We start from the raw sequence: 25886 nt of genomic DNA, 5'->3' as shown, positions 1-25886 counted from the left end.
ACATTTCACAGTGTTAGTATTCCCTGGAATGGGCTCCCATTTCTCTCCCAACGAGCTACAGGCGGTTTTTATTTATTTATTTATTTTGAGAAATATCAACTTCTTTTTAGTTCTATTAAAGAGAAGTGAAAGAAAGCTTGCAGCTTTATTTATTTAAATTTTTTTTTTTTTAATTTTTTTGAGATGGAGTCTTGCTCTGTCACCCAGGCTGGAGTGCGGTTGCGTGATGTCAGCTCACTGCAACCTCCACCTCCCGGGTTCAGGCGATTCTCGTGCCTCAGCCTCCCAAGTAGCTGAGACTACAGGCACGTGCCACATGTCTGGTTAATTTTTTAGTAGTTTTAGTAGATACAGCTTTTCACCATGTTGGCCAGGCTGATCTCAAATTCCTGACTTCAGGTGATCCGCCTGCCTCGGCCTCCCAAAGCGCTGGGATGACACGTGTGAGCCACCGTGCCTGGCCGCTTGCAGCTTTTAAGACCTTCTTTAAGCACTTAGAGTGTTGTCATGTTATCCAGAAGGAAACTCACACACATAAAGCATCCAAATTATCCCATCCAGGGGTATCACATATTGACTTTCTTTTCCCCAAGACTTTATTGAGGTCTAATTTAAATAGAGGGAAATGCACACGTTTCAGTGTACAGTCTGATGACTTTTCACGTTTGTGCACACTGTGTGACTACCACCAGATCAGGCTGCACATCACCCAGCCAGCCTGCTGGTACCCATATGCAGGGGAGATTCTCTGTGCCCCTCACCACCCTGGCAAAACCACTGTCAACACAGAAGAGAGGTTGCCTGCGCTTCAACTTCAAATAAGTGGATTCACACAGTCTGTGCTCTTTTGCATCTGTCTGGCCTCTTTCATTCAACATAATGTTTTGGAGATACATTATATTGTTCTTTTTTTTTTTTGGATGGAGTCTCACTCTATTGTCCAGGCTGGAGTGCAGTGGCATGATCTTGGCTCACTGCAACCTCCGCCTCCCAGGTTCAAGCGATTCTCCTGCCTCAGCCTCCCGAGTAGCTGGGATTACAGGCGTCCACCACCACGCCCAGCTAATTTTTGTATTTTTGGTAGAGATGGGGTTTCGCCATGTTGGCCAGGCTGGTCTTGAACTCCTGACCTCAAGTGATCTGCCCGCTTTGGCCTCCCGAAGTGCTGGGATTACAGGCGTGAGCTACCGCGCCAGGTCCAGTTCTATTCTACTGTGTGCATCTTCCACTTGGTCTATCCATTTTCCTGCCTCCTTGCTTTTAAGCCTGTTTGGTTTGCCTGTGCTGAAGTTGTTATGACATTACCAACATGCAAGAGTCAAGTAAAAGTTCCTCATGCTTTTCAGGCTACCATACTGAATTTTCTATTTTAATAGAGTTGCTATAGATCGGACCCTTGAGCCACGCAGGGGTTAGGGGTGCCAACCCCTCGCATAGTCAAAAATTCACATATAACTTCTTTTTCTTTTCTTTTCTTTTTTTTTTTGAGATGGAGTCTCCCTCTGTCGCCCAAGCTGGAGTGTGCAGTGGCACGATCTTGGCTAACTGCAAGCTCTGCCTCCCGCGTTCATGCCATTCTCCTGCCTCAGCCTCCCGAGTAGCTGGGACTACAGGCGCCCGCCACCATTCCCGGCTAGTTTTTTGTATTTTTAGTAGAGACAGGGTTTCACCGTGTTAGCCAAGATGGTCTCAATCTCCTGACCTCGTGATCTGCCCGCCTTGGCCTCCCAAACTGCTGGGATTACAGGCGTGAGCCACCGCGCCCGGCCTCTTTTTCTTTTTTTTTTAGAGACAAGGTTTTGCTCATCATCTAGGCTGGAGAGCAGTGGTGCGATCACAGCTCACTGTAGCCTTGAACTCCTGGGCTCAATTGATCTTCCTGCCTCAGCCTCCTGAGTAACTGGGACTGTACAGGTGTGCACCAGCATCACTGGCTAATTTTTCTTATTGTTTTGTAGAGATGAGGTCTTACCATGTTGCCTAGGCTGGCCTCGAACTCCTGGCCTCAAACAATCTTCCTGCCTCGGCCTCCCAGAGCACTGGGATTACAGGTGTGAGCCACCGCATCTGGCCATGTATAACTTTTGATTCCTCTAGAACTTAACTACTAATAGCCTACTGTTGGCTGGAAGCCTTACCAATGACAAATGGTCGATGAACACATATTCTTATGATACACAGCCAGCTAGAGGAAAGAAAATGTTCCAAGAAAATCATCAGGAAGAGAATATGTATTTTACTCTTCATTAAGGGAAGGTGGATCATCATCAAGGTTTTCATCCTAATCTTCATATTGAGTAGGCTGAGGAGGAGGAGGAAGAGGAGGGGTTGGTCTCAGGGGCAGCAGAGGTGGAAGAGATAGAGGAGGTGGAAGGGGAGGTAGGAGAGGCAGATGCTAGGTGTAACTTTTTTTGTGTTTTGTTTTGTTTTGAGACAGAGTCTCACTCTGTCACCCAGGCTGGAGTGCAGTGGTGTGATTTTGGCTTGCTGCAACCTCTGCCTCCTGGGCTCAAGCAATTCTCCTGCCTCAGCCTCCTGAGTAACTGGGATTACAGGTGTGCACCACCATGCCTGGCTACTTTTTTTTTTTTTTTTTTTAGTAGGGATGGGGTTTTGCCATGTTGGCCAGGCTGGTCTCGAACTCCTGATCTCATGTGATCTGTCCACCTCGGCCTCCCAACGTGCTGGGATTACAGGTGTAAGCCACCATGCCTAGCTGGGTGTAACTTCTATTGAAAAAGATTTTCCCAGCACTCTGGGAGGCCGATGTGGGTGGATAGCTTGAGGCCAGCAGCTTAAGACCAACCTGGGCAACATAGCAAGACCTCCATCTCTATTTGAAAAAGAAAAGAAAAGAAAAAGATCCACATGTAAGTGCACTTGCACAATTCCAACCTGTGTTGTTCAAGGGTTGTGTGTTTGGATACTATACACAGAGAAACGATATTTCTGTTTGTTCAAACACACTGGACTCCGGTCCCTCTTTCTGCAGACCCAGACTCTCCATGGCAAGAGTGTGGGTAACGGAGGTTGATGGAGACCACACAGTGCGGGCCCCAGCACGGAGCACAGAGTGCGAACCGTATGAGCTCAGGAAATGTTTGCTCCTTGTCCTTAATTAAGATTATACGGAACCAGCCTCTTCAGAAGCCACAGTTCAAAGCAAACCAAATGGTTTTCTTTAATAGGGGCAGCTGTGTGTAATCTGATTTTCATAATTATTCTCCAAATGTACAATGTATGCAGAGCCCTGGCACGAGGCGTATGTGGGGAGCATATTAAGAAGCAAAGACGGCATTGATGGAGAAGGAGCTACGTTCATATTTCTGCATCTCGTTAAATTCTCTCTTTTTATTAAAAAGCAGCACTTTCCAACCTTGAAGTTAATATTTATGTTTGCTGCTCTGCAAAGCAATTTGGAAAGTAGTTTTAGTGAGATTACCCCAGAGAGAAAGCTAGTTATGTAAATTCCACAGGAGCCAGGTCAGGAAGGAGGAAAGTTTTGGGGGTTTGATCATTGTCCTTCCTTCCTCTCACCTTGAAAAGAAATACAGCTTAGTCCACAGCCATCGAGCCAGTCCTTGATTGTCATCTGTAGCATGCACAAGACAAAAAACCCATTACGACAGACACAACAATTTTTTTTTTTTTTTGAGACGGAGTCTCACTCTGTTGCCCAGGCTGGAGTGAAGTGGTGCAATCTCGGCTCACTGCAACCTCCACCCTCTGGGTTCAAGCAACTCTCCTCCCTCAGCATTCTGAGTAGCTGGGCTTATAGGCACCCACCACTATGCCCGGCTAATTTTTGTATTTTCAGTAGAGACGGGGTTTTGCCATGTTGGCCAGGCTGGTCTCAAATTCCTGGCCTCAAATGATCGGCCCGCCTTGGCCTCCCAAACTGCTGGGATTACAGGCGCGAGCCACTGCGTCTGGCCTAGACACAATAATTAAAAAAAAAAAAAAAAGTTCTAACCTGCATTTAATAATGATACAGGAGATAGAAAGAAATTATTTAGACAGATAGTGAGGGTAAAAGAGTCCTTGACAAGGTCTCTCTTCTAACAAAAAGCAGTCCTCAAAATTATTTTTTTCTAACAAAGAGCAGCCTGAAAAGCATTTCATTAGGGATATTCGACCTGTGGCTGTTTTTACTTCCCCATTTAATTTCTTTCTTTTTTTTTTTTTTGAGATGGAGTTTCACTCTTATTGCCCAGGCTGGAGGGCAATAGCATGATCTTAGCTCACTGCAACCTCTGCCTCCTGGGTTCAAGTGATTCTCCTGCCTCAGCCTCCCAAGTTGCTGGGATTACAGGTGTGCACTGCCATGTCCAGCTAATTTTGTATTTTTAGTAGAGATGGGGTTTCTCCATGTTGGCCAGGCTGGTCTCAAACTCCTGACCTCTGGTGATCCGCCCACCTCAGCCTCCCAAAGTGCTGGGATTACAGGCGTGAGCCACCGTGCCCGGTCAACTTCCCCGTTTGAGATGTGAGGGTAATCCACCCTAACTATAAATTAGTTTTTCATAGTGTTCAATAAAAAATAAATCATCTTAGTCTCTAGACAAAGAGGTGCAAGGAAAATTGAGTTAATGAATGCAGTGCTTTTGGTCTGAGAATGCAAAAGGCATCACTCATCCCGGGGAAGGGAACAATGATAAACTTTACCAAGAAGGCACTATTTACATGGGATTTCTTAGTAGTGAGTACCCCGCTTGCATTTAACATAGGATTCCATTTGTATACAAATTAGGTCTATAAAATGCTAGGAACCCTCCGGCAGTGCAAAGCCCAGGCCAGTTCCTCTTACAACTAAGCACCACTTGGTGGTCACTAGTTCAGCTTGAAATATGGGGCCACTGTTCTTGCACGCTGTAATGGCACATTCAAACTGTCTCTGCCAAGTTCAAATTAGCAATAACCAAATGAAAATTGTAAATTCTTTGTGTTCACTGGCAAGCTGGAACCACTGATGAAAGCTTCAAAAATCCTTTATTTCCTGGGCACTCACCAGACCCCCCATAGATGTATCTCTGTGTCTTCAGCCTCTGGACCTCAGCTTTTGCCCATTCACATCCCCCATGAGGATGGCTCTTGTCCATTTTCTCTCCCAGTTGGTGTTTCTTCTCCCCTCGCTCTCTCCTGGTTAGAGGCTCTTCACTGGGGGTTCGTGGGGTGCCAAGGGCAGTGGGGGTGTCAGGGGGCCTTCCGAAGCAGGCTATTGTTTCAGAATGATGTTGCATGTCACGTGTCACACGTGACATTGTTTGTGCTTCTCCAGACTAGAGGGTCTGTCCCATGCACCAGATTCTCAAAGAGGCCAGAGACCCCTGCCCTAGATGACAGTCTCACCCCAGGTTCCAGAGAGCACCCGGATCTCTGCTCAGCCCTGCTGTGTCACAATCCCACTGAACTGTCAACAACCACATTCTCGGCCGGGCGCAGTGGCTCACACCTATAATCCCAGCACTTTGGGAGGCTGAGGCAGGTGGATCACCTGAGGTCAGGAGCTTGAGACCAGTCTGGCCAACATGGTGAAACCCTGTCTCCACTAAAAATACAAAAATTAGCTGGGTGTGGTGGCGGGCACCTGTAATCCCAGCTACTCAGGAGGCTGAGGCAGGAGAATCGCTGAACCCAAGAGGCAGAGGTTGCAGTGAGCTGAGATCCTGCCATTGCACTCCAGCCTGAGCGACAGAGCGAGACTCCATCTCAAACAAACAAACAAACAAAAAACTAACCATATGCTCGATGTTTCTGTGTCTTCCCTGCTGGTTAGTGACATCCAAGGCAGCCACATGAATAAGAACCCTGTGAGATCTTCCACCTTTCACTTCCCTAACACGGAATCCAGTCGTTCTCCAGGTCTTGGGGCTCCCAACTCCAAATGTTCATTCCTCTCTGTGCCGCTGCCTGGGTGTAGCCTCAGCACCCCTTTTGTCAAACTGGTCTCTGGCTCTGGGGTTTCCTCGCTCCATCCTCCACACTGGGTCAACTCTCTCAATGGCCACCTCCTTCCTTGCACAAGACCAAGTGCTGACTCCTGATCTGGGTGCTGGAGGGCCGTCCTTTCCATCACCCCCATTCTCCCCATTCTCCTCACTGAGGTTCTCAGGCCACATAGGCAGGCTTGCCACGGTTATGGGTTGACGTGTGCGCTGCCCCATCTTAGTCCGTTTGCGTTGCTATAAGGGAACGCCTGGAGCTGGTAATTTTTTATTTTTATCATTTATTTATTTAGAGACAAAGTCTCACTCTTGTCCCCCAGGCTGGAGTGCAATGGCAAGATCTCGGCTCACTGCAACCTCCGCCTCCCAGGTTCAAGCGATTCTCCTGCCTCAGCCTCTTATAGGCACCTGCCACCACGCCTGGCTAATTTTTGTATTTTTAGTAGAAACAGGGTTTCACCATGTTGGCCAGGCTGGTCTCGAACTCCAGACCTCAGATGATCTGCCCTCCTCGGCCTCCCAAAGTGCTGGGATTACAGGCATGAGCCACCGTGACTGGCCTATTTTTGTTTTTTTGAGATGGAGTCTCGCTCTGTTGCCCAGGCTGGAATGCAATGGCGTGATCTCGGCTCACTGCAACCTCCGCCTGCTGGGTTCAGGGAATTCTCCTGCCTCAGCCTCCCGAGTAGCTGGGATTACAGGCATGCATCATGACACCCAGCTAATTTTTGTAGTTTTAGTAGAGACAGGGTTTCACCATGTTGGCCAGTCTAGCCTCAAACTCCTGACCTCAGGTGAACCGCCGGCCTCGGCCTCTCGAAGTGCTGGGATTACAGGCATGAGCCACCGCGCCCGGCCGAAGCTGGTAATTAATAAAGAAAGGAGGTTTCCTCGCCCACAGCTCTGCAGGCGGCACAAGCAGCATGGCACAGCATCTGCACTGGAGAGGGCCACAGGCTGCTTCTCCTGGCAGAAGGAGTGGTGGAGCCACATGCAGAGATTACAGGGCAAGAGAGGAAGCAAGAAAGGAGGGGGATGACCAGCTCTCAAGGGAGCTAACAGAGCGAAAACTCACTCATTACTATGAGGATGGCACAAAACCATCCACGAGGGATCCTCCCCAGGACCCACACAGCCCCAACTAGGCCCTCCCTCCAACACAGGATTGAATTTCAGTATGGGGTTTGGGGGAGTCAAATATCCAATGCACAGCATGCCCAAAAGATGCTGAAATCCTAATCCCCAGTACTGTGACCAGGACATTATTTGGAGACAGGGTTGTATGGAAAAATCAAACTGCCTTTCCTCTTCTCTCACACCACAAGAGTCAACACAGAGGACTCCTGTGATGAACAGGCTGAGGATTTCTCCCCGCCAGCAAGTTGGAGCTCAGTTCTGCAGCAGCGCCAGCTGGGTGTCCCCCAGTCCAGTTCAATTCCAGCACTGTCCATCTGCAGACAGCACAAGATCCCACAGGGTAAGGGCTCAGTCCCACAAGACTGTCACCCTTTTTTTTTTTTGAGACGGAGTCTCGCGGCACGGTCTGGTTCTGTTGCCCGGGCTGAAGTACAGTGGCATGATCACGGCTCACTGCAACCTCGACCTCCTGGGCTCAAGTGATCCTCCTACCTCAGCCTCCTGAGTAGCTGGGACCACAGGCACGTGCCATCACACCCAGCTAATGTTTTATTTTGTGCAGAGGGGGTCTTGCCATATTGCTCAGGCTGGTCTCAAATTCTTAGCCTCAGGTGATTCTCCGGCCTCAGCCTCCCAAAGTGTTGGGCTCTCAGGCCCGAGCCATTGTATCCAGCCACCTGCCCCCACTTCTGATGCCAGTTAAAAGCCCCAGGTTGTTCTACCTGTGCTTCTGACTGGGGTTCTCATGCGCCTCAGGTTTGATTAGTGGCTCACAGAACTCATGGCAACATTGATGTTTCCTGGATGATTACAAAGAGTGTTACAAAGTCTGCTGATGAACACCAGAGGAAAAGACTTGCAGGGCAAGGATGGAGGAGGGGCATCGAGCTTCCGTGCCCTCCCTTGGTGCACCACCCTCAGGAACCTCCATGTGTTTAGCTATTTGGAAGCTTCTCCAACTCTGTCCATTTTTTTTTTCTTTTTGAGACCGAGTCTCACTCTGTCGACCAGGCTAGAGTGCAGTGGCGTGATCTCGGCTCACTGCAACCTCCACCTCCTGGGTTCAAGTGATTCTCCTGCCTCAGCCTCCCCAAGTAGCTGGGGTTACAGACGTGCACCACCACACCTGGCTAATTTTTGTATTTTTAGTAGTGATGGGTTTCACCACGTGGGCCAGGCTAACTCCTTGAACTCCTGACTTCAAGCGATCCAACCACCTTGGCCTCCCAAACTGCTGGGATTATAGATGTGAGCCACCGTGCCCAGCCACTGTTTTTGGTTTTTATGGAGCCTTCATTGGCTAAGCACGATAGAAGCTGGACAACCATGTTGAAGTGTGATTGGACAAAAACAGTATGATTCAACACCATCAGTCAGAATGGTGAAGCCCCGCAAGGCCTGTCTGTACAGCATTCCTTCCTCCTGGGCAGGGGGCAGGACTCCTTCTGAAATGGGGATCTCGTGACCCTCAGTCAGACAAAGCAGTTCAGAGAATTTCTCCGTGGCCAGCTCCAAGATGGAAAGGTGGCGGAAGATTTGAGTATTTCTCGGCTCACTATAAGCTCTGCCTCCTGGGTTCACACCATTCTCCTGCCTCAGCCTTTTGAGTAGCTGGGACTACAGGTGCCCACCACCATGCCCGGCTAGTTTTTTGTATTTTTTAGTAGAGACGGGGTTTCACCGTGTTAGCCAGGATGGTCTTGATCTCCTGACCTCGTGATCCGCCCATCTCGGCCTCCCAAAGTGCTGGGATTACAGGCTTGAGCCACCGCGCCTGGCTGGATTTGAGTATATTTTCATTTTCTTTTTTAAATTTTATTTATTTATTTATTTTTTGAGACAGAGTCTCGCTCTGTTGCCCAGGCTGGAGTGCAGTGGCGTGAACTCGGCTCACTGCAAGCTCCTCCTCCCAGGTTCATGCCATTCTCCTGCCTCGGCCTCCTGAGTAGCTGGGACGACAGGCGCCCACCATCACGCCCGGCTAATTTTTTCCTTGTATTTTTTAGTAGAGACGGGGTTTCACCGTGTTAAGCCAGGATGGTCTCTATCTCCTGACCTCTTGATCCACCTGCCTCGGCCTCCCAAAGTGCTGGGATTACAGGCATGAGCCACCGTGCCCGGCCTGTATTTTCATTTTCTATGGCCTGCCTTGGGAAGAAAAAGGAGCAGGTGAAAGGAGGGAAGGAGAAAGAAGGTCAGAAAGGAGAGAGAGAAGCTGCACCTGAAGCCTGCTTCCAAGGCCCCAGCATGGTAACACAGGACTGTCTTTCCCCTTTATTGCTCTGAAGCTGTTTCCACACTGCTTCAGGAACCAAGGAAGAAAGGCCAAATACTGTAACAAAAGATATGCTCATTGTTTTAGTCACTGAGGAAATCACCAGGGTGATGGGAATTATGAGCCAGGCATGGTGGAGGAAAAACCAACATATAAATATCATCATCTCACAAGGGTCTCTGCAGATGATCAAGTGAAGATGAATCACCAGGATGGGCTCTAATCCAACCTGACTGTGTCCTTGTGAAGTCTGGACTCACACACACACACACACGCAGCCGAGTAGAGATGGAGGCAGAGACGGGGCAATGCTTCTACAGGCCGATTTGCTGGCATCGGAAGATTTGCTGGCAAACCCCAGGAGCCCGGAGAAGCGCAGGGAACAGATTTGCCCGTGCAGACTCCAAACAGAAATGAACGCGGCCTATACCTTGATTTGGATTTCTGGCCTCCTGATGAAATCCTAATCCCCAGTACACAGGGGTATTACAAGGACACGGTCATCTTGGATTACAGCCCACTCTGGTGATTCATCTACACTTGATCATCTATCTGCAAAGACCCTTGTGAGATGACGATATTTATCAGTTGGTTTTCCTCCACCGTGCCCGGCTCATAATTCGCAATAACCTTGTTATTTCTCTCCAAACTGTGAGAGAAGACGTTTCTGTTGTTCCTAGCCCTCCAGCTTGTGGAACTTTGTGCTGGCAGCCCCAGGACACCGCAGTGTCCTCTCCCTGTCTCTTCTGCCTGGTGGGTCTTCTCTTCCTTTATTGAAAGGAAAAGGGCATTTGATCCTTGTTCCAGGTCCAATGTCCCTTCCCTGCAAGCCTCCTCTGCCCACCCACAGCACTTCTCCCCCCACCCCATCCACACGGTCCCTGTCCCTCCCCCATGCTGGCCACACTACATGGCCACTGTGTCCTGTGACCATGTTCTCCTTGACCACAAACTCCTGGAGGACAAAGCTCTGTGCCCTTGGTCTTCACGCCCCTGACTGAGGACTGGGCCTGGCATCAACTCGGCCAACAGAAGCATTTACTGCACTGGGGGGACTGGGGGCCAGCCAGCACAAAGGGAGACAGAAAAACCGTCTCAACCCACACACCCAGAGCTGAACCCTCTTCTCCCCAGGCGCCGCCCTCTGCTAGCACCTGTCTCTGCTGAGTGACCCACCACGGCCTGGCAGGACACCCGACCTTCACTTCTCCTACTTCTTTTTTTATTTTGTTTGAGACAGAGTCTCGCTCAATCACCCAGGCTGGAGTGCAGTGGCATGATCTCTGCCCACTGCAAACTCTGCCTCCTGGGTTCAAGCGATCCTCGTGTCTCAGCCTCCCAAGTAGCAGGGATTAGAGGTGCCCACCACCATGCCCCGCTCATTTTTGTATTTTTAGTAGAGATGGGTTTCACCATGTTGGCCAGGCTGGTCTTGAACTCCTGACCTCAGGTGATCTGCCTGCTTTGGCCTCCCAAAATGTTGGGATTACAGGTGTGAGCCACTGCACCTGGCCTACTCCTCCTACTTCTTCAAGACTGGGGCTTCTGGCTGTGAGCATCTCAGAAATCTGTTTGCTTCTCTCCTAAGTCACCGTCCCCCTGCCTGTGCCTTCTCCATCTCCAGCACCTGCTGAGCAGCCATCAGCCAGAGGCAATGCCTGTGACATCACAGCTCAAAGCCCTGCCTGGATATCTAGGCTGGGCATGGTGGCTCACACCTGTAATCTACTAAATTGGGATTACACCTGTAATCCCAGCTACTCAGGAGGCTGAGACAGGAGAATCGCTTGAACCCAAGAGGTGGAGGTTGCAGCAAGCCGAGATTGTGCCACTGCACTCCAGCCTGGGCAACAGAGCAAGACTCCGTCTTAAAAAAAAAAAAAAAAACAGCCTTGCTTGGCCTCCCTCGGGATGAAGCCTTTTCCTCTGCTTCCAACACCTGCGAGGCCTGCCTCTCCTCCTCTCCCCGTCCCTGGCACCCCACATTGTCCCCAGGGCCTGCTTTTCTGCTGACCTCATGGTACCGGCCTGCAAGCCATTTCCTGGGGCCTCCCCGTCGCCTCTTCCAGAAACAACTCCTGGAGCTCCCCTTGGAGGTCAGCAATGACCTGTCCCCCGCATCGCCCTCCATCCTCTAAGCTCCCCGTGGGTAGGGACAATTCCCAGTTCAGAAGGGCTTCCCCTGCCCTGGGCCTGGCTCTTGGCAGAAGCTCTACAACAGACCGGCCACGTTCGTGTGACTTGATTCTCTCCGCCTTTCAGGACGTCCTGAGGCCGCACCCACGTGGCAATGGTGTCTGTCGCGCTGCCCCCTGGATCCGACACCATTAGCGGAGCCGAGCAGAGCCCAGGGCTCCAAAGCGTGGGGAAAAGGCTGCGCCGCTCCCGGGGTGGCCCCACACCCCTTGTCTGAGCGTGAGCGGCGGCGCGGGACGGGGACGGCTCCGCCTGGGACCAGCAGGCCTGGGGCATCCGGGCCGCCGGGGCCGCGCTCCAGGCCGGGGGCGGGGGCGGGGGCGGGGGCGGGAGCGGGGCGGGGGCCGGCAGCGGGGCCGCGCCCTCGGCCACTCCCCAGGGCGACCGGGCTGCTCCACACGCGCTGCGCCAGCCGCCGGCCCCACGCGCGGCCCATGTCCTCCGTGCCGCGCTCGCCCACCCCGCGGCCCCGCAGGATGAAGAAGGACGAGTCGTTCCTGGGCAAGCTGGGCGGCACCCTGGCCAGGAAGCGGAGGGCGCGCGAGGGTGAGTGCGCGCCCGCGCCCGCCGACCCCCTGGGGACCTGCCGGGCCGCGCCCGCCCCGGGCCCCCAGCGCTCCACGAGGCCCCCCCCCGCCCGCCCCCGCGGCTGCGCGACCTTCGGGATAGGCCAGGCCCTTGACCCAGGACCCGTAAGCACCGGCCGTGACCTGGCGCGTGGGGCCGCGGTGGCCTCAGGAGTCTGCCAAACGCGCGTGCGGGCGCCTGCGCGGCGGGGACCTCGGGCCACCGTGCGGGGCCCGCGCCTGCTCCGGCCGCCTGGTGTTTAGCTCTTCCCCGGGCAAGCGGCATCGCCAGCCCGCGAGGTGACCGTTCATTCCATGAGCAGTGACACTCACGTGTGCAGGGCACGCTAGGCAGGCACGGCCTGGGGGACCCGCTACTGGTTGTTGCGCGGGCGCCCTGCAGGGTGCAGGATTCGGGGCTTGCAGGTCTGAGGCCTGGGAGGCCTGCGAGCAAGGGTTGCAGAGATCGCATTTAAAAAAAAAATTTTTTTTTGAAGTTTTTATGGCGTGTGCTCACGAAACACTAGCAACCTCGTACGTTTTAAAGAATTAGAGTTGCAGGGGATAGTCTGATGTCTTTAAGTGTACCGCTTGCCCAGGGCCTCTTGGGAGATACATTCTTGAATTTTCTGCTTGGGTGGGGAGGTTCTGCCCCTGGGACCGTGCCGCATAGTGAGATTTCAGATTGGTGAGAGGTGCGGGGAGCTTACAAAGAATGGAGGTGAAGAGCTGCTGTGGAAGGGCAGATGGAGAAAGGCCGGCCTCAGGTGGGTACCCGGGAAGGAGCCCTCCCTTAGTGGGTATGCAGTACGGTTTTGTTAAACCACCTGGGCCTGACATATCCCTGGGAACTCTTCCTGTGCCTCCAGGGATTAGTGTACCCCGGGATGCAGGTCCCCCATTCATTTCTTCCCTGGGACTCTTGTATTCCTAGGGGTGTGTGTGCTCTGGGAACACATGTGACAGATTTGCCTCTAGGCCTGTGTGTGCCCCCATGCACCTGCTCCCCAGGTTTTGTGTACGGTGCAGGGAACGCTTGGTTCCCCAGCCATTTTCTCCCAGGGATGCCTGTGCCCCCAGGGGATGCGTGTCTTCCCACCCGTGATCCTGTTCCAGGAGGGCAGGGTCTTGTCCCCTTCAGTGGGTCTCCTGGTGGAGAGGCCACTCTTCTCTCAAGCCTTACACTGGACGACCCACTGTGGCTTGTATTAGTCGGTGTTTGTCACCCCTTCTAAATGACATGATTAGTGGCTGTCACCCTTCTCTCTGTCATCCCTGCTGTTCTTCCATGCAGTCATCAGCACCCTCACCAGAAATCATTTCGGTTCCTCTTTATGGCTTGCAACAATTATAGACGCAAGTGACACTCCCTTCACAATTCAGCCTGCAGCCTGTGGTGCGCCTGCCATGGGCCAGGTGCTGCTCCGACCCTAGGAAGAAAAGAGTGGGGGCGGGGTGCTTGCTTTCGTGGAACAAGGAATGAATAAGACAAGTGGCGCTGTGATGACATGCCCCAGAGCACATAGAACAGGGCGATCAGAGCCAGGGGAGGCCTCTGAGGAGGGGACACTTGAGTGGAGGCCAGAAGGAACCAGAGGAAAGTCTTTCATAGAACGGCAAGGAACCGGAATGTTCTGGGCTATTACAGCTTTTTTTAGGTGCCGTTTACGCTCTCGGAATAGGAAGAACACACACCCAAAGTAGTGGACGGAGCCCAAATTCCAGAGTACACAGTGCTTCTCCTCCTTGCCTGTATGAATTGATGTGTGCCTAGAAAATTCAGACCCAGCCTGGTTTAATTCAAATGCACCAAGAATTCCAGTAGTGGGAAGCATCCTGTGCTGAATAGAACGGGCGTGGAGGCAGGAGGAGGAGCAGGACGCCGGGCACTGCTGATGCTGCTTTTGCTGGGGGTGAGCTGGGTGCCCTGCCTGGGTTCTCAGGGTTGGAGTGCCTGGCAAACAGAGGGCCACAAACCCTCCTTGGATTCAGGCACAGGAATTGAGGGACAGGCTGGATTGGGAAGGGGTTAGCGGCTTCTGTGTGGTCTCCTGGGAAGTGGAGGAGCCAGGAAGACTGAATAATGAGGTCTTGAATAATTGAGAGTTGCTGGTAATTCTGCAAGCCCGTTTGCCTTGGCAACATGTGCTTCTGGCCACTCCAGGGTGAGAGAAGCCCCTGACCCTGACTTTGGGCCATCAGAGCTATGCTTGGTTGCCTACCAGAGAGTGACTGGGTGCTTGGGAGGTTTCCACGACCCTGCCTGCTGCACCATCGGCTTCATTTCCTCCTTTGTTAGAAAGTTGAGGGTGGATTCAGGAGAGCGGATGTGGCTCCGTTGTGTTCCTGAGTTGAGGACTGTAAGGGAGGAGGGGGAAGCTGGGGGAGGGGGCGGGTTCATCGGTGAGGTTCCAGCTTCAGGCAGGGGTGTGACAAGGCACAGAGGGACTTTTGAGAGGGATGGTTGGGATGAGTGACCTGGCCTGTTCCAGAGGAAAGGGGGTTAGGAAATGTGGGGCCCTGGGGTTTGGAGGAAGCGGTGCAGGAAGTGTCTGAGAATGAGCTTCACAGCGGGCGTGATTAAGGCTGATGCGCCACGGGAGGTGTGTCACGTGCTGGCCCGGGTCAGAAAAGGGAACTGTGATTAACTGTAGGCATTTGCAAAATGGAAAGGAACGCCGGAAACCCCCAGGGCTCCCCACAGAAGCTCTGGGGACGTGAAAGGACAGCGTGTTTCAAATCTGGGTTCAGCTTTACTGGGGCTTAGAGGAGCCCGTGTGTAGGGAAGACACCCCAACAGCACACAGGGTTCCCCACTGTGCCCATGGGATGGGAGGCTCCACAGGTCCCATGGGCCAGGACAGGGGTCAGGGACAGCCCAGCTGCTGCTGGAAATCCTCAGAGGCAGATGGCCCGCCCTGGCCAGCGAGGCCCTGCATGGAAGAGGTCGGGTGGAGTGCTCCACACATTTGCCACAAGAGGCCTGTTCTGTGCTGTGCTAGGCCCTGGACCTCAAGTGCCACTGCCCAGTGGCCAGGGTCAGGTTTCTCAGAGAGAGCTGAAGCCAGTGGGGCCAGAGCAGCCAGTCTGGAGGTTCTGTCCCTCTTTTATGAGCAACACATTCGGGAAGTTTCTATCCCCTGATTACCTTATGTGTGGGCCAGGCGAGGTGGCTCATGCCTGTAATCCCAGCACTCTGGGAGGCCGAGGTGGGTGGATCACCTGAGGTCGGGAGTTTGAGACCAGCCTGGTCAACATGGTGAAGCCCCATATCTACTAAAAATTCCAAAGGTCAGCCATGGTGGCATGCACCTGTAATCCAGCTACGGGGATGAGGCAGGAGAATCCCAATCTGGGAGGCGGAGGTTGCAGTGAACCGAGATTGCATCACTGCACTACAGCCTGGGCAACAGAGCAAGACTCTGTATCAGATATATGTGTGTGTGTGTGTGTGTGTGTATTCACAAATATATTTATGTATATTTTAAAAGCAGTTTCAGGTTTACAGTGAAATCCAGCAAAGAATACAAAGTGTCCCCACCTATCCCTTCTCACCTCCGCCGGTGCCCCCAGGCTGTATGGTAGAATCATGAGCCAACATTGAGACATCATTGTCTCCGCAAGCTCATAGTTTACCTTCGGGATCGCTCTTGCCGTTGGACATTCTGTGGTTCTGGATGGATGTAGAATGCCATGGACCCACCATTACAGTCGCCTCTGGAGGAGTGTCACCGACCCCAGAATCCTGTCTCTGTTGCCTGTGTATCCCTCCACTTCCCCAAACCCCTGGCAACCACGGATCATTTTTTTGGTTTGTCTGTTTGTTTTTTTACTATATCCATGTTTTTGCCTTTTCTAGACTATCATATAGTTGTGATCATACAGCATACAGTAGCGCTTCCAGATTGGCTTCTTCCACTCAGTCATATACATTGAAGGCCCTTCCATGTCTTCTCATGGCTTGGTGGCTTATTCCTTTTTAGACTGAATAATATTCTGTTGTCTGAAGGTGCCAGTTTGTTGATCCGTTCACCTGCTGAAGGACATCTTGGTTGCTTCCAAGTTTTGGCAGTTATGAATAAAGCTGCTGTGTACATCCGCGTGTGGGTTTTTGTGTGTAGATAAGGTTTTACTTCATTTGAGCTCGATGGCTGGATCGTATGGTAAGAGCACGTCTCGTTTTGGAAGAAACCACCAGACTCTCTTCCAAGGTGGCTGTGCCACTTTTATTCGCCGGCGGCGAACAAGAGTTCCTGCCGCTCCACACCCTCGCCAGCATTTGGCGGTATCAGTGTTCTGGATTTTGGAGCTCTGATAGGTGTATCGTGGCGTCTCGTTGCTGTTTCAATTTGCATTTCCCTGATGATGTATGAAGTGGAGCATCTCTTCAGATGTTTATTTGCCATCTGTGTATCTTCTTCGGTGAAGTGTCTGTTAAGGTCATTGGCTCATTTGTATTTTATTTATTTTTATTTTTATTTTTTTGAGACAGTGTCTCACTGTAGCCCAAGCTGGAGTGCAGTGGCACAATCCTGGCTCACTGCAGTCTCAACCTCCTGGGGCTCAAGTGATCCTCATGCCTCAGCCTCTGGAGTAGTTGGGACTACAGGCACATACCACCATGCCCAGCTAATTTTTGTATTTTTTTGTAGAGATGGGGTCTCGCTATGTTGCCCAGGCTGGTCTCAAACTCCTGGGCTCAGGAAATCCACCTGCCTCGGCCTCCCAGAGTGCTGGGATTACATGCGTGAGCCACAGTGCCCGGCCTTGGCCTATTTTTAAATCTGCTTGTTTGTTTCCTTACTGTTGAGTTGGAAGAGTTCTTCGTATATTTTGGATACAAGTCATGTGTTTTGCAAATATTTTCTCCCCCAGCCAGCGGCTTGTCTTTCCCTTCTCTTGATCCTGATATCTTCTAAGCATTTGATGTAGAAATAGTGATTAATGAGCAAGATATTGAGACCTCATCAACTAGGTCTAAAGAAATCACTAGGCCAGACACATAATCCCAGCACTTTGGGAGGCTGAGGCAGGTGGATCACCTGAGGCCAGGAGTTTGAGACTGGCCTGGCCAACATGGGGAAACCCTGTCTCTACTAAAAATACAAAAATTAGCCGGGCGCTGTGTCTCATGCCTGTAATCCCAGCACTTTGGGATGCTGAAGTGGGCAGATCACCTGAGGTCAGGAGTTTGAGACCAGCCTGGCCAACATGGTGAAACCCCATCTCTACTAAAAATACAAAAATTAGCCGGGCATGGTGGTGCATGCCTGTAATCCCAGCTATTCAGGAGGCTGAGGCAGGAGAATCACTTGAACCCGGGAGGAGTGAGCTGAGATCATGCCGTTGCACTCCAGCCTGGGCGACAGAGTGAGACTCCGTCTCAAAAAGAGAGAGAGAGAAAAAAAAAAAGATAGAAATCACTAGGTAGCTGCGACATTGAACTGAAGGTTGAAAGTATTAAGTTTCTTTGTGGACTTTAAATAACCTTCAGGAGAGAAAGCTCAAGGCCCTAAACCAGCAACTGATAATTTCCTTCAGGGTGTCCATCTTTTACACAGAGCCATCAGTTATGTAGACGTTGGGTTGACCCCAAACACTAAGACGGACCAGTGAAGGGAGATGAGCTGTGGCTCAGGCCCCACTCAGGATGGTTTGAGGGGCAGGCAGATGCGGGGACTGATCCGTGGGAGTCTTACCACCCAGACTTGGGGTTTTGGGCCTCCCTGGAGGAAGTGGTCCTGGCTGAGTGTCTAGGATGGCTGGAAAGCAGCCCAGCAACGGGGAAGGGGCCCCTGAGGAGACCCCCAGGAAGGCTCCCAGTGGCTGAGCCACATTGTAGCCTGTGGGCTGTGGCCAAGCCTGATTGGGGACCTGAGAGGTGAGCAGCCCTGGTGTCCTGCAAGCGCAGGAGCTTGGAACCTGTGCTGGGGTTTGGCAGGGGTGGCCGATTTCAGTGGGGCTTTAGGGAGTGGGGATGGAAGAATGGGGGAACGGCGGGGAGGCAGGCAGACAGGCAGGAATGTGGTGTGGGGCAGAGGCCGTGCCCCGAGGAGGCGGCGTGGGTGGATGCAGGCGTGTCTGTGATTTCCACGCTGTTTTCTAGCTGACTCCAGCCCCTCTGATGCTGACCTTCACAAATGAAAGAGGACCCAGATCCTTGTTTGTGGGAGGGGTGGGAAAGGATTTGCAGGGAGTTTGGTTTCTTTTGGACGATTTTTCAGACTCCTCATTTCTAGGCCCTCTGTGCTCACGTGACCCCTCTGGTGGTGTCAGGGCTGATAGAACGGTGGCTGTGACGTGTTGGGAAGGCCAGCGGGCCTCCTAGCCAACGCAAAGAGGGAGTGGCTGGTCCGAAGTTGGGGGATGTAGGCAGGTGAGGGACCAGGGCCATGGTCACTGTGGTTTCTATGGGGAAGAGGGGATGGCGGAGGTCCTATTTGGAGCTGTTGTGTCGTGAGGCTCTTTACAGACCCTGCCAACGAAGAGAAAGACAGTTCCACACCCCTTTCTCTAAATCCAGACCTCCTTCGAGCAGAGGCTGCCTCCGTTGGGGGATGGACAGCTGTTGGTCTGAGAAGGAAAGGCACAGTGAGGTCACCGTGACGCTGCCCAGCGCCTGCACGGGAGACACTCCTCGGGGAGGTGGGTGGAACTCCCTGGAGACCATTTTCCAGTGAGGGCCTCTTTTCTCTTGAGCTGAGAGGAAGTGGGTGGCTCAGCTACATTTCCTTTGATTATTATTCTGACTCTAATCTTCAAACCCTACATTTCTCATTGTATGTTCTGCCCATGCGTTCTGTTGTCTGGGGCAGCAAAGTCGACCTGCACCATGTGGGTTTTTTTTTTTTCTTGAAGGCCTATTAAGAGCTCTCGGAAACTCTGCTTCTGTAGAAAAGGTAAAGGCACTGCTTGGCCACAAGTGATGACTCTTCCCTGCCTTTCAGGGCTTGGGGAGGAAGGGCAGGTTCTCAGTGATTCTCCCAGCATGTTGGTTACAAACCTCCCAGCAGAGTCAGATCACCTTGGCAACCCCACACTCATCAAAGGGGCTCTGCCTTGATTCCTGCCCCCCCGCTGTGGAATTACTATTGATTGCACATCCTGAAGTTGCTTACCCTCGCGTTCCCTGTGCAGTCGTCAGAGTAATTAAGGGGTGTTTATTGGATGTAAGTGGGTTCATCCCTGCTGCGAATGTGGATTTTAAGTGCTCCGTTGGACTGATTCCTCCCTGCTGTGGACTGATTCCCTAGGTGAAGGGGAGGCACCTTCACCTAGTCATTTTCTTCTTTTCAAATACGTGGTTCCATCACGTGAAAGATACACCCTACCAAAGTGTCTCTGCCTTAGCTGTACATGTTACACTTTAGGTTTCAGGTGACAAATTGGTTTATCTCCTAATGTATTTGCTATTTATTACATCACATAGAGGCTGCAAAGCCGGTTAATAAGCTTTGGAGGACATTATAAGCATATGTTGGCTCAGTGGTGGTAATCTGCTTCTCCATACTAATTGCTGTCTTGATAAAAGAATGCAGACACAGTGCAATCAATCCTAGAAGTGTTCTGTGGCTTTGCATCATTGTGATACCTCAGGCTGACATATTCAAATGAGAGCCTTCCCCCTGGTTACAAGAAAAGATGGAATGAGTGGCAGTTTTGGTCTTGTCCGGTCTTGAGGGCTCCCGGCACCTGGGGAGTCACTTGATCAGCCCTGGGAAACGAGCGGAGTCTTTTACCTCCTCTGACGTTCTGACTAAGAGTGTCTGGGCTGTGGGGACTGAACACACCCTTTGAGGCTATGTGTGTTAACGCTTGGGGGCCCATGTCACCATTTCTGATATGGGACAGTGTGGGCAGATCCCAGCTCTGCGTTTCTGAGCTGCTGAGTTTGCCCTGGTTCAGAGAATGCCCAGTGGGGTGGCGCAGCCCGCCTCCTTGTGCCGGATCTGTTGCTGCTTCTCTCTAAGCCTCTCTTCCTTGTGGTCCCTTGTGGAGCAAAGCAGCACTTGTCGTGTGAGGAAGTGAAGCCTTATCAGCAATTGAGTGAGCGCTCAATCAGAATTTGTTATGGATGAATGTGGATGACTGGAGGCACTGACACAGACTCCAGACTCCAGAGCTGGGATGTGGTAGAGCAGAAGTGGCAGGTCAGCTCAGTTTAGGACGACTGCCTAACCCTGTGTTGAGAAGGATTCTTCGGCTGAGTCTGGGCTTAGGGAAAAAGAATGCTGGGACCAGCCAGCCAGACTAGCAGTGTGTTTGGAGGGTTAGTAGCTGTGTGGCTGTCATCCCTCATCCCCAGAAATGAAGCCTTTTCCAGCTCTAGTGCTGGCTCATTTCAGCATCACTGGCTGCTTTGTTCCCATTGAGTGTCACGCAACAGCTAGTTGGCTGTTGGTAACAAAAGTTGTGCAAATCCTTTAAGATATTGCAATGAGAATGTTGGTATCTTAACTCTTCCCCTTGCCATCTATGACTAGGAAGCATCCCCAATACTAGATTTTTTTTTTTTTTTGAGACAGAGTCCTGCTCTGTTGCCTAGGCTGGACTGCAGTGGCATGATCTCGGCTCACTGCAACCTCTACCTTCTGGGTTCAAGCGAGCACATCCAGCCAATTTTTTATATTTTTAGTAAAGACAGGATTTCATCATGTTGGACAGGCTGGTCTCAAACTCCTGACCTCAACTGATCCGCCCGCCTCGGCCTCCCAAAGTGCCGAGATTACAGGCATGAGCCATCACTCCCAGCCCCCAATACTCTTTTGAGGTATACTTGGCTGAGTAACCTGCTTTGCGTGTGCGGAGAAGCAGGTGTTTCCGAGCTGGAATTCCTTGTACCCAGAATGTGAGGGCAACTCAGATGGGCACCAGGAGGCATTCTTGCCTTCCTCACCAGCCTATGGCATCAGAGAACATTTGGCAGTCTCTGAGTGGGAGTTCTTTACGCTTGCCTGTTAGTAGTTGGAGGCATGCTCCTTTAAGCTTTGCCATTTGAAATGATGAGCTTGGTTTTGGCCTTTGAACCTTTACCTGCCAGCTACCTACAGTCAGTCGGTAATGCTGATTTCCCCAAGCAACGCCATCTTAGGAATTTCTTTGCTCGTTCTCTTACAAAGTCATGCATTATTATACTTGTTTTCATTTGAAAAATTACAATTTCACAGAATCTAGCCTTGAATGTTAAGCTATTAAAAAGTTAAAGAGGGGGTGAAAATTTTAGCACTCCTAGGGCCTGCGTGCGTTGCTTGCTCAAATCTAGACACTCCCGGAAGCAGCTGTCTCAGCAGAGCCCTGTCTGCCCTTGTTTTCTGCTTCTCAAGTTACTCCAGACTCCAGGGAACTAGAAGTGACCAGGCCCCACTTTAAACATGTGGATAGAGTGCCCCTGACAAGGCTGGAGAAAGGGGGAGGTCCGGGGCATGGCCTCATGCACATATGGTGTTCAGAATTTATTTTTGCTATAAATGGAATATATATATATATAAATATATAAATAAAAATATATAAAGAATATATCTATAAAGAATATAAAGAATACTTCTAAAATTGATTGCATTGTGTCTGCATTCTTTTACTGCAACAGCAATTATAATTATAATTATATTATAAAGAATATATATATTCTTTATACATATATTCTTTATGAATATATATATTCTTTATACATATATTCTTTATGAATATATATTTGAGATGGGGTCTTTATACATACATATGTTTGAGATGGGGGTCTTTATGCATGTATATATATTTGAGATGGGGGTCTTTATACATATATAGATGTTTGAGATGGGGGTCTTTGTACATATATATATTTGAGATGGGGGTCTTTATACATATATATATATATATGTTTGAGATGTAGGGTCTTTGTACATATATATATTTGAGATGGGGGTCTTTATACATATATATATATATATGTTTGAGATGGGGGTCTTGCTGTGTTGCCCAGGCTGGAGTGCAGTGGCTGTTCACAGGCCAGATCATCAGACACTGTAGCCTTGAACTCCTGGCCTCAAGGGATCCTTCTGCCTTAGCCTCCCGAGTAGCTGAGACAACAGGTGCACACCACCATGGCCAGCTCTTAAGAAACATCTGGCCCAAAGCTTAATTTGAAGTGTCTTCATCCCTGTCTTTTTTCTTTTTGTTTCAAAATTAATAGAATTGACCCTTGAGCAGCACAGGGGTTAAGAGGCACTGACCCCCCATGCAGTCGGAAATCCACGTGTAACGTTTTTTTGTGTTTTGAGACGGAGTTTCGCTCTTGTCGCCCAGGCTGGAGTGCAGTGGTGCGATCTCGGCTCGCTGCAACCGCTGCCTCCCAGGTTCAAGTGATTCTCCTGCCTCAGCTTCCTGAATATCTGGGATTACAGGCGTGCACCACCACGCCTAGCTAATTTTTGTATTATTAGTAGAGACAGGGTTTCACCATGTTGGCCAGGCTGGTCTCAAACTCCTGACCTCAGGTGATCCTCTCGCCTCGGCCTCCCAAAGTGCTGGGGTTACAGGCCTGAGCCACTGCGTCCGGCCACCATGTGTAACTTTGGACTCCCACAAAACTTAACTGCTGATAGCCTGCTGTTGACTGGAAGCCTCACTGATAACGTAAACAATTAACAACATTTTGTATGTTCTATGCATTATGTACTGTATTCTTACTATAAAGTGAGCCTGAGGAAAGAAAATGTTATTAGGAAAATCATAAGGAAGAGAAAATGCATTTGTAGTCCTGTGCTGTGTTTATCGACGCCGCGTGTTTACAACGTGTGTTTACAAGATGAATGCTCTGAAATGGCCAGCAACTGCAGCTGCAGACCTCACCCTATCATACAACATCTCAAGCTATTCAGCTTCTTGGAATGTCAGGCTTTTCTTTTTTCTTTTCTTTTTTTATTTGAGATGGAGTCTCGCTCTGTTGCCCAGGCTGGAGTACAGTGGTGCGATCTTGGCTCGCTGCAGCCTCCGCCTCCCGGGTTCAAGCGATTCTCCTGCCTCAGCCTCCCAAGTAGCTGGGATTACAGGCATGTGCCACCATGCCCGACTAATTTTTTTGTATTTTTAGTAGAAATGGGGTTTCACTGTATTAGCCAGGATGGTCTCGATCTCCTGACCTTGTGATCTACCTGCCTCGGCCTCCCAAAGTGCTGGGATTACAAGTGTGAGTCACTATGCCTGGCCGTCAAGGCTTTTTTCTGCTTCTTGGGAGCACTTCCAGCATCACAAGTGGCTCTCTGTGTGGGTCCCATGGTGTTATTCAAGGTTTACGGTATTGCACTAAACATGATGAAAAATATGTGAGAACCCAAAGAGATCCCTTTTTTTTTTTTTTTTACTATGATATGCAATTTACTGGAGCATGAACTGCTCAAGTGGAGATAATTAACATCAAGTAATGTTCTAAGCAATGCAATGTTTTAAGCAATGCAGTAGCAACAGGAGGTGGCTACTATTACAGTGGTGTGGTATGGACTGCAGTTAACTGTATGCAGTTATTATTAAATACTGCATCTTGGCCGGGCGCAGTGCCTCACGCCTGTAATCCCAGCACTTTGGGAGGCCGAGGCGGGTGGATCACTTAAGGTCAGGAGTTCGACACCAGCGCGGCCCACGTGGTGAAACCTTGCCTCTACTAAAAAGATAAAAATTAGCCAGATATGGTGATGGGCACCTGTAGTTGCAGCTACTCGGAAGGCTGAGGCAGGAGAATCACTTGAACCCAGGAGGCAGAGGTTGCAATGAGCCAAAATCACGCCACTGCACTCCAGCCTGGGTGACAGAATGAGACTCTGTCTCAAAAAAACAAAGAAAAAAAGAAAAAGAAATACAATAAAATAAATACATAGGTACTGCATCTTTACATTTGTTTACCTTTCTCTCAACTGTGAACACAGTCTGTTGTTTGTGTGTAAGTTTTGATACATTTTAACTTTTTATAGTAGATTTATATGTATTTTATGGTGGCAAATAAAATAGACTAGTATCTACATATATTTTATGCATTTGTCATGTATCTAACTTTTTCTTAATTTTTAAAAATATTTCTGGGCTACGTGGTTTGCGGTTTTTTCAAATTGTCACAAATCTCCAAAAAATTTTCCAGTCTGTTTATTGGAAAAAATCTGTATATAAGCGGACTCATATAATTCAAACCTGTGTTTTTCAAGAGTCAACTGTAATGTCTTTCAAAGTAAAATCTAAATGAGTTTATTCTTGATATATATAAGTTTAATAGAAGGAGTGTGGTGGCTCATGCCCATAATCCCAGTACTCTGGGAGGCTGAGATGGGAGGATCACTTGAGCTCAGGAGTTCAAGACCAGCCTGGGCAACATAGAGATAACCCATTTTTATTAAAAATTTTTTAAAAAATCGGGCATGGTGGCGCACATTTGTGGTCCCAGCTACTTGGGAGGCTGAGGTGGAAGGCTCGCTTTAGCCCAGGAGATCAAGGCTGCAGTGAACCATGATTGCACCATTGCACTCCAGCTGTGTGACAGAGTGAGTCCCTGTATCAAAATAATAATAATAAAGATAATCTGAGAAGTGAGGGTAAAAGTTAAAAGAAGATTAAAAACAAAAACAAATGCTTATAATCCCAGTACTTTGGGAGGCCAAGGCAGGAGGATCGCTTGAACCCAGGAGTTTGAGACTAGTCTGGGCAATATAGTGAGACCTTGTCTCTACAAAACAAAACAAAACGACAACAAAAAAAGAAAAAACAGCTGAGCATGGTGGCACCTGCCTGTAGTCCCAGCCTGGCCAACATGGTGAAACCTTGTCTCTACCAAAAATACAAAAATTAGCCAGACATGGTGGCTTGTGCCTATAGTCCCAGCTACTCGGGAGGCTGAGGTGGGAGGATCGCTTGAGCCTGGGAGGTGGAGGTTGTGGTGAGCTGAGGTGGCACCACTTCACTCCAGCCTGGGTGATGGACTGAGACCCTGTGTCAAAAAAACGAAAACAGATCAGAATGGAGTCTATAATAATCACACTGTAGCTAAGACTCGGGTCCTGCTGATGTCCCAGGCGCTGTGCTAGACGCTTCCTGCATTATTCCCTTGTTTACTCCTCACACCAAGCTGGGAAGTCGGTATTATGTGGTTATTCCCATTTTGCAGATGGGCAAACACAGGCTCAGAGAGGCTCGAGGTCATCCTGCCAGCAGGTGAGATTTAACTCCAGGTGATGTGGCTCTTCATTGCCACTGACCCTGCTGAACTGGAAGAATGATTCAGATGGGAGTCATCTTCCCAGCTGGCTCCTAGTAAGCTGATATCATTCCTGGCATTTAAGCTGCACTCAGCCGCAGTGTTAGGAAGATGCGCTAGAGGAGACAAATTAGATCCTTTTTGTGCTGAATGAACTTGTTGGTGTTTATAGAAAGAAGACAGAACTCCAGTGGCTTCATGCTGCTCCAGGACCAAGTCCAGATATTCGCCAGCCACCCAGCGCCTCTCCAGTCCAGCCCAGCCCGGCGCAGCTCCAGCTCCCAGCTCTTCTCCCTTGGCCTGGCCACGGGGTCTTCGTTCACTTTCTGTAGGTCCCATGATCTTCCCTGGCTCAGAGCCCTCACGCCCGCTGTTCTCTCTGCTCTGGCAACTCTCTGCCCTGTTGACTTAAATGTCGCGCCTCCAGCAGGGTGGGGGCTCCTCTTTGCCCATTGGCACCATCATGTCCCTGCATTCCGTTTCAGATTGTTGGCGTGGTTCCTGTCGTCCTGGGGTGTGGTGTATTCCCATTTCGCTGGGAGATAGTGATGACC

General features: G+C 50.3%; 1 protein-coding gene across 7 annotated transcripts in view; it reads left to right on the top strand.

The window, feature by feature from the left end:
- PARVB (parvin beta) overlaps window positions 1-25886 on the top strand; it is a 162034-nt gene that overhangs the window by 13509 nt on the left and 122639 nt on the right. For 2 of the 7 annotated variants that reach the window (XM_003905675.3, XM_009217459.3), the window contains exon 1: window positions 11929-12099. The exons of 3 other annotated variants lie outside the window; for them this stretch is intronic. In XM_003905675.3, coding sequence (XP_003905724.1) covers window positions 11988-12099 — 112 coding nt within the window. In that variant the 5' untranslated portion in view covers window positions 11929-11987. Of the gene's footprint in view, window positions 1-11928; window positions 12100-12396; window positions 12887-12937; window positions 14033-25886 lie in introns of those variants that run through there. 2 more of the 7 variants (XM_017945378.3, XM_009217461.4) reach the window with 2 other exon arrangements.

Source organism: Papio anubis, chromosome 16 (genome assembly GCF_008728515.1).
Source record: "Papio anubis isolate 15944 chromosome 16, Panubis1.0, whole genome shotgun sequence".
NCBI lineage: Eukaryota > Metazoa > Chordata > Mammalia > Primates > Cercopithecidae > Papio > Papio anubis.
Note: the sequence above shows the minus strand (reverse complement) of the source record. Positions and strands in the feature narration are given on the sequence as shown.